At 48.5% G+C, this 11,977-nt stretch overlaps 1 protein-coding gene and 1 long non-coding RNA gene across 2 annotated transcripts; one reads left to right on the plus strand and one right to left on the minus strand.

The window, feature by feature from the left end:
- Positions 1-3,426: 3,426 nt before the first annotated feature.
- On the minus strand, positions 3,427-5,325 carry LOC147034745 (D(1) dopamine receptor-like). The gene has a single exon (XM_085890130.1). It carries the CDS (start codon positions 5,177-5,179, stop codon positions 3,890-3,892), a length of 1,290 nt encoding a protein of 429 aa, XP_085746256.1. The 5' UTR covers positions 5,180-5,325; the 3' UTR covers positions 3,427-3,889.
- A 4,305-nt stretch (positions 5,326-9,630) lies between these two features.
- On the plus strand, positions 9,631-11,776 carry LOC147034746 (uncharacterized). The gene is made up of 3 exons (XR_015060036.1): positions 9,631-10,754; positions 10,858-11,344; positions 11,634-11,776. It is a non-coding gene; the product is annotated as an uncharacterized LOC147034746 (long non-coding RNA).
- The last annotated feature ends 201 nt before the right edge of the window (positions 11,777-11,977 follow it).

Raw genomic sequence — 11,977 nt, forward strand, 5'->3', positions numbered from 1 at the left:
TACTCACACACGCGGGGGCACTCGCTCGCGGTGCCTCATCCACACACGGCGTGCTGGGAAGCACGCCCTTCTGCACACTTACCACCACACCACTCACACACGGGGGTCGCTTCCACACACGGGGTCTTTGTCACCCACCCGGTCGCTCTCACACACGCCCTTGCACCCGCGCTATGAGTGCGTTGCAGCACGCATTTCGCCACACTCGTGAACACACACCTCGACACCACACACACCGGGACAACCACACTGGGGATTCGTGTCCCCACAAGGGTCTCCGGGGCCTCTATACCCCCCAAGCTCGGCGTGCACCTGTCCACAGCACTCCTCCCCTCGAACTCGCAAAGCACGACCGAACTCACCTGGTCGTGACTCGCCTCAAGGGGGCATACTCCCTCCCCTCGTTCCTGGAGGAGGCCATCCAGCTGCTCGCACTGGGTCCCTACACGCTCCGCGATCTCACCCTCATCGTCCTCCACTACCTCCGTGTTGTGTGTGTACGTCTCTAGCCTTGTCATTATCATGCAGTCTCTCCTCTATTTTTTCTGTCTCCCGTGTCTCTGTACATTTATAAGTTTCTGTTGTCCCCTCCTGTCTATTAGTCTCCGCTTCTTTCTGGCGTCTTTCCCTTATCTTTATGTAGGTCAACCTTGCTTTCTCCTTAAGTCGCTCCCGTCCTTCCCTGTTTTTCACTCCTTGCTCTTTCACGATCTCCGCGTACCTCATCCTTGCTTTCCGTCTTAATTGTTCTTTTCTCTCCCTCGCAATTCCTTTCACCTCGTCTCTTATCTCCCTCGTGCACGTCTCCGTCACGCTTCTCGCCCAATACGTCCCCCGAAATATTTTCTCCTTACCTGCCTCCACCGCGGGCCCGACAGCCGTTGCACTCCCTCCCAGCTCGTTCGCTCCCACACATGGCGTCGCCATTTTAAGCTCCCTGGTTACTGCCTTCATGCCCGCCTGCAGGCTTCGGCCCATGTTCTGCGTCTCACCCCGCAGCTCTTTCATTTCTTCCTTCATGTTTGTTTCCATTTCGTTCATTTGCTTGTTCATGCTTTTTATTTCGTTTTTCATTTCATGCGCATCTGCATTCATCTTTGCCAGCATGGCGAATAGCTGGGCCATGTCGGGTGCGCTTGGGTGAGCCGATTCGGCAAGGATCGGGGGGTTTGGGTGGAGAGGGGGAGGGGAGGTGTCATACACCGCGGCCGCCGCCGCACCTATTTCGGGCTCTGGGTTCAGTTGGGGGAGTTCGTGTTCCTGCACAACCGACATTTCCTGCACGGGGATTTCATCCTGGACCATGGATTCTACACATTCTAAATCCATTTCTAATACCCCCGGCTCCCGCTCGCCTTGAGACGCCATCTTATTTCTTGTAAAGGGTTAATTTGAATCGCTCGTAATTTGGAGGGAATTGGGGGTCGCTCCTCTCACCCCTGGACCGATTCCCGTGAATTTAGCCGGAGACAGGAGAGCCCGTTGTCCCGTTCTCCGACACCAGTGTCGCGAGGAGGGGGATGGGTTTGTATCCCACTCCTGACACCAGTGTTGCGGATTCGCACCCGCCGGCGTGCGGACGGCCACGTAACTCGAATCGCGGCACGTCGCCCACCGGACGGACAATCCCGTCGTGACCCTCTCGGACTAACGCCGGGAACTAGTCACGGGTGGGCCTTTCGGCCTCACCACGATCGTGCCAATCGGCCCCCCGCGTGGGATAGGGTTGCTCGCCAAATTCGACCTACCTAAGTATCCACACGGAGGGTAGACCGGGCGATCGCACCTCGCCGCAGGTCGACTTCGGACACGGGCCACTTTAAGCGGCCCGTTCCGTACTATCGGGATAACCGAGCGGTGTTATCGTCAACCTCGACGGTTCGATTAATTATTGGGCGCATTTAGCCCACGACCAACCCTTTACGTGAAGTAAGATGGAGATTCAATAAAAGAAAAGACGAAGCGAAACGGGAGAAACAGTTCAACATAAAGCACATTTATTCCGCGGCAAACGGAAAGCACACATATACAATTATACACCAAAAGCAAATGTAAAAGTGGAAGAAGCACAACAATTCTGCACAAAAAGCAAATGTAACAATGCAGATCTACGACCGACTACCGAGCACACGGCAACACTTATGCAGTTTTACTTCACAGACGGCGCCGACAACACATATACTCAAAGCAAAAGAAAAAGGGACCACCCTTAACGATGAGGGGGCAGACGGGCCTGGGGCCGAGACAGCGTCGAGCCTACCCATCTGGTGATGAGCCGCAAGATGGCGGTGGCGCCCCGACTCCGCGGGCCTCGCTGGCACTGCCTGGAAATGGGGTGGGAACGGGGCCCCCTTCTCACACTATCTCAGCGCGGGGGGAAAGAGGAGGGGGTTGTTGATGCTCGGGGGAATGAGGATATCTCGCTGGCTTGGGTCCCGCGACGAGCGTCTCCACCGCGACCTCGGTCGCGTTACCGGCCTCCCCTCTCCGCAGCTCCCCGACTCTGACACGAGCGCCCTCTCGACTGGCTTCGCCGCCGCCACCTCTCCACTCTTCTCAGCTCTGTCCAACTGCTTTCTCTGACTCTTCTCTTCTCAACTCTCCTTGACTGACTGCTACTACTCCCAACTCAACTACTGCCTTTCCGGCGAGCGAACGCGGCCCTTTATAGCCCCCGGGGCTTCGCTCCTTCACCTTCGACCCTTCACCTCTGGCTGGCTCCCCATTGGACAGAGGAAAAGTGGGTGTGAATGATTTTTGATCCGCGAATCTGCATATAGCGATTATACTCCGACGCACCTGGAGGCGGGGCCAAATCGCCCCACGCTCGCCGATAGGACGGAACAGAAGTGGGCGTGAATCGTTCTTGATCCGATTTCTTCGGAAAGGCTGGTGTTTTTGCACCCGCCGCGCGCCCTGCACGAGTCCAGGATCGGCGCCCACAAGCGGCGCGGGAATGGCGGTGATGCGATGGTTGCGAGAGCGAGATGTGGCGGCAAGGGTCGTGGCTGTTGTTGTGAAGCGGCGTTGCGGTTGGTGGCTGTTGTGTGATGATGGTTGAGACGTGGTTGGTGGTGGTTGTGGTGGTAGTAATGGCGGCTGGTCCAAAATAAAGATAGTAAAAGAAAAACGGCTATCTAGAAGGGTCGCAGCCCGAATGAATAACATTTATTCCCTCTAAACAACGGGTTTGGACTAACTACACATTTACTTACAGAGATACCTCACCTACGGGACCTGAATGGTGGTTTGCGAATTTCGTCAACCACAACAATATATATATATATATATATATATATATATATATATATATATATATATATATATATATATATATATATATATATATATATATATATATATATATATATATAGAAACATGGGATAAAAAACAGAAGAAATCATTCAATTTGTTATCAACCGTTTTCTTTATTTAATCATTTGTTTGATTTCACTGAATTTAATTTTATCATGTTTTATCATAGACAAATGGACACTGTGCCATGCCAGCACCTAAATGACATGGTTTCCGCTTCATGGTTCAAGCATTCTGGGTCAAGCAAATGTTGTGAGAATGCTCTAATTTATTTTTTTTCACAACATTCTCCAAATGTTTACAAAGTTAAACAAATGCACAACAAAATTCACAAACATTGGAAGCAATAATAATCATACTTATGGTGTTGACATAACATCAGTGAAAGTACCCCACATCTACACTTTGCCTCTTTCCAAAGAAAGGATGCTCCATGATAATACACCATGCATGCACAGCACTGGAGGCAGCTGATGTAAAATGTCGAAGACAGTTTGTAAAAAAATAAAAACACTGTAATTATAAACATGTGAATAAAGCCATCGGAAGTGGTGACTTCAAACCTTCCAGTTCTCACAGACACAGCCCCTTTGTAAACGGAGTGACCTTGTCCAGAGATAACACTTCCATGGAGTCTACAACGGTGGTTTCTCGGGGTAACAAGTCACCGTTTCGTGGTGAGGTCCGTGAATGGCTGTCCATGAGAAGGCTCGGAATACCGTCTTCCTCGTCCGCAACCATCACCATGTGGGGCAGCAGAAGGTGCGCGCGCCCGGGGGTCTCATGTCCGTTGAACATGCTCTCTGGCTGGACCGAGGCAAGTTCGTTGGTTACATCAACAGCCTCGATCTTTGTGCTGCTTTTGCATGAGCAACGGCGGCAGCCGAGGAGTGATATGAACGCCCGACGGAAATCGGCGTTGAACGCATAGATTATGGGGTTGAGCGCCGAGTTGGCCCACCCGAACCATACGAACACCTCGAAGGTGGTCCTGCTGACGCACAGCAATCCGGCACCCGAGCTGCAGAATGGCACCATGCAGTTGAGCACGAAAAACGGCAGCCAGCAACAAACGAAAACGCCCATGATGATGGAGAGCGTTTTCAGGACCTTAGTCTCCTTCTTGAAGGATGCTTTGAAGGAGTTATCAGCGGAGTTCATTTGGAAGTTTTGGGCATTCTCTGCCGCGCGTTCCAGCGAAGAGATGTGTCGGATCTGGCGCTGAGCAATCAGATAGATGTGTGTATAGGTGACAATCATGATGACTACTGGGATGTAAAAGCTGACAAGCGATGAAGCGATGGCGTACAACGGGTTCAGGCTCGAATCACATCTGTACCAAATGTGCTGGTCTGTGGAACTGTTGGGCCAAGTGACAACGGATGTCTTATGCCAGCTCAACTGCACTGGGACGAACGAGATGAAGAGCGCCAGTGTCCAGGCCATGCCGATCATGGCGAAAGCCACTCGTCGGGTCATCTTGCGCTCATAACGGAAAGGACTAGCGATGGCCCAATAGCGATCCACGCTGATCACGCACAAGTTCAAGATCGATGCTGTGGAGCACATGATATCGCAAGCGACCCAGGCGCTGCAGAACGCGCCGAAGGGCCAGAAGCCGGCGACTTCGGCCACAGCCTTCCACGGCATCACCAGAAGAGCCACCAGGAGGTCAGAGACGGCCAAGGAGATGACGAAGAAGTTCGTGACCTTAGAACGCAGGTGTCTAAATTTGCCCACAGCGGCGCACACCAGTGAGTTTCCCAGAAGCGTTCCCAGAATGAGAGCACCGAGGCAGCAGCCCGTGACAATCTGCCGTGACACCAGCACACTTACGGGCATCGTGGTATCCCCCAACTGCATACTGCGGTCAAGCGCGTAGGCAGAGACGAGGGAGACCCGTCATAAAGGGAGGGTATAAATTGGTGCTGATGGTCATGCTCACGGGAAACTTCGGGAATGTGAAACGGGTACTCGCAATCACATTTCTAGAAGATTAAAAACAGACTTTCGAGTGCAAAAGCAGGTTGCGAGACAAAGGCAGAGTGCAGGGAAGGGATGTCGAGCTGGGGGGGGGGGGGTGGGGCAAGCTCTTGAAATGATGGACGTATTGGACACAAAGGCACAACAGGAGCGAATGATGATGCGACTGGATGGGGTAATAACTGAGCCGGTCTCACGTACAGACATTTTTGTGTGTGAAAAGGGCTCGCTCATGAAAACATCGTAAATTGGACTTCTGAGGATGGGAAGTAATTTCATGGCTGATACGAGATTGAGGTGGAGACACACAAAGGTAGCTTGACAAGGTAGATCAGAGATAGCATATTCACCTTGACGAATGTCCACTGGGTTTGATCTTCGACCCACCTGTAAACTGCCGTTCTGGTGTTTTAGCTGACGGCACAAGGACGGGACGCTAAGCCAGGGAAGCGTCTATCAGCATTGGCTTCTGGTGGACGTTAAGATTCCACGGTGTCTTGAGCAAGGATTAGGCGATTGTCATCAGCATCCAAATTCAGGTAAATTCCTGCTGGGTAGGCAATGGGAAACCGCTCAGTGTAATCCTTGCCATGAGACTGCTTGGACAGCACACCTACTTGTACTCAAGCATTTCAGAGGAGACTGTGAGAGCAAGCAACTCTCCTTCCTGATGGATTGCTGGTTGTATCATTAGTAGGAGCATGGCTGTGCCCCTGATGCAGTGCCCCCTGTTTCCAGCAGCCTGGTACTCATTTTGCCAATCTCAGAAGGCATGACAGACTGAGTCAACCCACCTGGTGTTATGTATCGGCACGACAGGGGCTTTAACTCAAGACCCGAAGGATGTTAAGCCAACACCAGGCTACCAAGTTGTGGTATTGAGTACCTTATCACGTGAGACTTGTAAGTCTGCTTTTGTGCTCGTCGCCATACGGTTATAGTCACAGTATAATGGATAATCATCAATCACACCTGATGTTGTAATAAAGTAAATTATGTGCCATTTTCGTTTTTGTTATCAAATAATATTGTTGTGGTTGACGAAATTCGCAAACCACCATTCAGGTCCCGTAGGTGAGATATCTCTGTAAGTATATGTGTAGTTAGCCCAGGCCCGTTGTTTAGAGGGAATAAATGTCATTCATTCGGGCTGCGACCCTTTTGGATATCCGTTTTTCTTTTACTATCTTTATTTTGGACCAACCGCCATTACTACCACCACAACCACCACCAACCGCATCTCGACAACCACAGCCACCTTCTCCAGAACCGCCTTCACAACATCCACCTTCTCCACAACCGCTTTCACACGCCAACCACCGGCCGCAACGCCGCTTCACGGCAGCGGCAGCGCCGGCGGCCACGACCTTTACCGTCGCAACTCGCCCTCGCAGCCATCGCATCACTGCCATTCCCACGCCGCTTGTGGGCACCGATACTGGACTCGTGCAGGGCGCGCGCCGAGCAGCGGGTGCAAAAACACCAGCCTTTCCGAGAAATCGGATCAAGAATGATTCACGCCCACTTCTGTTCCGTCCTATCGGCGAGCGTGGGGCGGTTTGGCCCCGCCTCCAGGCGCGTCGGAGTATAATCGCTATATGCAGATTCGCGGATCAGGAATGATTCGCGCCCACTTTTCCTCCGTCCGGTGGGGGAGCGTGGCTCCGCCCCCGAGCCGTTCCTGGTCCAAAAATCTGCATATGATTTCTCCTGTCGGACTGTGGAGCGCCGAGCGCGGAGCGAATCGAGGCAGTTGGGAAGAGTTGAGGAATTGAGAAGAGGAAAGAGTTGGAGAGTTGTGGCGGCGGCGAAATCAGTCGAGAGAGTGTCTGTCGGGGTCCGGAGAGGCTGGAGAAGCCAAGAAGCTTTGGGGAGGTCTGCGCTCGTGTCAGAGTCGGGGAGCTGCGGAGAGGGGAGGCCGGGAACACGGTCGAGGTCGCAGTGGCGTCGCTCGTCGCGGGACCCAAGCCAGCCAGATATCCTCTTTCCCCCGAGCATCAACAACCCCCCCCCTGTTTCCCCCCGCGCTGAGATAGTGTGAGAAGGGGGCCCCGTTCCCACCCCATTCCAGGCAGTGCCAGCGAGGCCCGCGGAGTCGGGGCGCCGCCGCCATTTTGCGGCTCATCACCAGACGGGTAGGCTCGACGCGGTCTCGGCCCCAGGCCCGTCTGCCCCCTTATCGTTGAGGGTGGCCCCTTTTTCTTTTGCTTTGGAGTATATGTGTTGTCGGCGCCGTCTGTGAAGTAAAACTGTGTAAGTGTTGCCGTGTGCTCGCGTAGTCGGTAGTAGATCTGCATTGTGTCTCTTTTGTTGCATTTGCTTTTTGTGCAGAATTGTCGTGTTACTTTTACATTTGCTTTTGGTGCATAATTGTTGTGATTGTATATGTGTGCTTTCCGTTTGCCGCGGAATAAATGTGCTTATTGTTGAACTGTTTTTCCCGTTTCGCTTCGTCTTTTCTTTTATTGAATCTCCATCTTACTTCACGTAAAGGGTTGGTCGTGGGCTAAATACGCCCAATAATTAATCGAACCGTCGAGGTTGATGATAACACTGCTCGGTTATCCCGATAGTACGGAACGGGTCGCTTAAAGTGGCCCGTGTCCGAAGTCGACCTGCGGCGAGGTGCGATCGCCCGGTCTACCCTCCGTGTGGGTACTTAGGTAGGTCGAATTTGGCGAGCAACCCTATCCCACGCGGGGGGCCGATTGGCACGATCGTGGTGAGGCCGAAAGGCCCACCCGTGACTAGTTCCCGGCGTTAGTCCGAAAGGGTCACGACGGGATTGTCCATCCGGTGGGCGACGTGCCGCGATTCGAGTTACGTGGCCGCTCGCACGCCGGCGGGCGCGAATCCGCAACAATATCATACAGGCTGGTTCACATCTCCCTTACCAAAAGGTGAATTAATATTCATGAACTCACAAGGACCAGGCAGGACTCCACCTGTCATCCTTCTGAGGTCGGAAAAATGAGTACCTGTGTCCTGGTAACAGGGGAACTGCATCATAAGCACAGATGTGCCCCCCAAAAACAATGCAAACAATCTCTCTCCCCAGAGAGAGAGACAAAGAGGAAAAAGAGAAAAAACATCAACGGCTGGGTTGAGGGACAAGGTGGACTAATAGAGGGAGACTTGGACAAATAATGGGTGTGGGGAAGAATAAGGGGGAAGGGAGGACATGTGGTGGGCAAGTTGGATACAGAAACAAACTCTGAGGAAGGAAAAACTGGAAATGCGAACGGAAGTGAGTTTGGAGGTGGGTGGGTGCGTGGGAGGGGAGGGTTCGTGGGGGTAGAAAAGATCACAGTTCTAAAATGGCACAAACTATGTTGGAATTAGTCTTACATGGTATTCTTCCACAATGAAAAATATTCACCTTGCTTTTAACCTCCACCATAAGGAAGAAGCCTATCGTTTTTGAGGTCAAAAGGTCAACATAGGCCAAAGGTGAACAATTGAGGTGCGATTTCTAAAATCCTCAATTTTCATCCGATTGACTTGAAATTTGAAGAGGATTTATATTTCAGGTCACTGAATTCAACCGACCAATTATTTTGGAGCATTGGCCAAAAGGTCAATATCGGCCGGATTTCTAAAATTGTCAATTTTCATCCGATTCACTTGATATTTGAAGAGTTGTTGCACATTTGGACATTGAATTCAACCACCAATTATTTTTGAGGTCAAATTTGTTTTATGGATTTCGGAAGTGTCGTGCTCTGTATGACATCTTCTTTTTGTTTGTTTGTCTGTTTGGCACACGATATTTGGCCACACTTTTCAAGCAATCGTTTTGAATTTTTTTTTTATTGTGTGTGTAGCTGGCTGGCCAAGGACAGCAACGCTAAATTTTGGTGAAAATCCGAATCCAGATCCGGATCTGAAAATTTTAAAGTGATTTTTCACCATTGATAGATGGGGCAAAACGATATATATATATATATATATATATATATATATATATATATATATATATATATATATATATATATATATATATATATATATATATAAGTAGGGAAAGAATACTGGTTCTGGCTCACTTTTCCCCATGTAAATGAATGGGGGATTTTCAGCCATGAAATTTTTCTTTTTTTTCCCCTAAAAAAATTAATCCCCTTTTTAGCCCAAGGTATATTTATTTGTCTCCCCTTTTAACCTGGAGCCTGGTGTTGGCTTAGTGGTTAGGGTGGCGGCTTGGGATCCCAGGGTCCTGAGTTCAAGCCCCGTTGGCTGCTGAATTAACACCAGGGGGTTGACTCAGCCTGCCATCCTTCCGAGGTCGGCGAAATGAGTGCCAGTGTACTGGTCCCGGTGTATGACCCGGTTAGAATAGGTGTACCATATCCCTGTGTGTCGTAAGAGGCGACCAGGGTTGGTGTCAGGAAGGGCATCCGGCCATAAAACATTGCCTCAAGAAAAAGCCAAACCCCTGCACAGCAGGGAAAAATGGCTGTAAAAACGGTCATTTTTTATTTCCCCTTTTAACCTAGGGGCTCTCTATTCAAATAGCCCAGACAACAAGATAAAGATTTGTTAAAGGTGATTCTAAAGAAATATCTGAAACGCCTAAGCCCCGGGACACTCTTTATCAAATAACCCATACAACAAGATAAAGATTTGTTAAAGGTGATTCTAAAGAAATATCTGAAACGTCTAAGCCCCGGGACACTCTTTATCAAATAACCCATACAAGAAGATAAAGATTTGTTAAAGGTGATTCTAAAGAAATATCTGAAACATCTAAGCCTCGGGGCACTCTTTATCAAATAACCAATGCATATTGTTTAGCTCACTCATTGAACCTATAAACATTTGTTCATTCTCAAATTCCTTCAATAGTTTAATTTTCTTTGCACAATAATCCCCATCTAAAATATTGAAAAACAAAACATTTGAATCTTTATATTTTTTTAAGATACCCCTTTTGTGCCATTACGAAATGATAAACTTCTCTTAATGATCTCATCTGGCCACCGCCCGAGTTGCAAATCATTTTTGTACATAAACCATGCCATAAAAAAAGTTTTGTTTCAAATGTTTTCAGTTCATGCCGTGAAAATGAGGAAGTGTTTTTTTTTGACACGGCCGTGCTGTGTGAATGAGGAAGTGGTTTTGGACTGTCATGCTGTGAAAAAATAGGAACTATTCTGTGAGACAAGGTCTCGTGTTTATATTTTATCTCAGAACACGAACTGAAAACATTTGAATCAAAACTTTTATGGCGTGGTGTATGTACAAAAATGATTTGCAACTCGGGCGGTGGCCAGATGAGATCATTAAGAGAAGCTTGTCATTTCCTGTGCCCACGCCCAATGATTAAGCAATCTCCTCATCGTTGCTTTATAAGCGGTTCGCCAGACAAAGTTTCTGCTAGACGGGATTTTCATTTTTACAACTGAGGCATGGACGATCTTTCTTCCGATGAAGCCAACAGCCCACTACAGAGTTGGTAAGTTTGTGTATGCTTTTCTCTTTGAACGATGAAGCAAATGATTATTAATTAAATCATGATAATTCTGATATATATATATATATATATTTTTTCCTGACAGGGCATTGGAAGAAATTGAGTTTACATATCACGACGTGGTTCATGAAATTAATACTCTTATTGAAGAGATCAATGATTTTAGAAGAGAATTGAAAGACATTTACAATGAGTGGCATGAAGTCTTATCACGTCCTCTCATCTCGAAGGAATTAAACCAATGGTGAGACACGTGTGTGTGTGCCTCTCTCTCTGTCTGTCTTTCTACCTACCTCTCTCTGCTCTTATTGAAGAGGCCAATGATTTATAATGACTGGTCTCTGATCTCGAATGAATTAAACCAATGGTGAGGCACGTGTGTGTGTGTGTCTATGTGTGTGTGTCTATGTGTGTGTGTATGTGTGTGTGTGTGCGTGTGTGTGTGTGTGTGTGTGTTGCTTTCCCTGTCTGTCTCTTCATCTATACCCTTGACTTATTATTTTTTTTTTTTCAGCACTATCGCACAACATCAGCTGTTGAAGCAATCTTGTACAACACATGATTTTCTGGAGGTAAATGTTTCTGAATTATTATTAATATCACTCGTACAACACATGATTTTCTGGAGGTAAATATTTCTGAATTATTATTAATATCACTCTCTCTTTAGAATGTCGCCTTATGTTGGTTGCATCATTAGTTTGGACGTGGTATTGTCAGTACACTGGAATTCATTTTATTGACCTTGAAAGGATGACAGGCTCCTGGTGTGTTAATTCAGTGGTCAACGAGGCTTATTCATATTACCATGTAATTATCTTTATAGAACCTAATTATTATCCACTTTTTGTTTCAAAACAGAATATGGTGTCTGAGTTTCGAAATCACAAGACATCTGAAGAAGATTGCTGGGAAAGATTAAACATTCTCGCAAATGAATATTTAATATTTTCAATATTAATAAATTATATTTGTTTTGTTTACAATTACTTGATTCTGAATTACAAGAAAAGAATAAAAGAGATGTAAAGGGGGGGGTGGTGGGGGGGGGGTAGGTACGCTCCCCAATGACCCATCACCCCTCATCCCATCCCTCCCCTCCCCATGTGTGTGTGTGGGGAAGGGTGGGGGTGGGATGAGGGAGGTGGTGGGTCAAAGGTGGGGGCGCACAGGGGGATGAGGGGGGTGGGGCTTGTGTGGGCGGG

Source organism: Eptatretus burgeri, chromosome 1, assembly GCF_056783735.1.
Source record: "Eptatretus burgeri isolate ZD-2024b chromosome 1, Ebu_testis_v1, whole genome shotgun sequence".
In the NCBI taxonomy this organism is placed as follows: domain Eukaryota; kingdom Metazoa; phylum Chordata; class Myxini; order Myxiniformes; family Myxinidae; genus Eptatretus; species Eptatretus burgeri.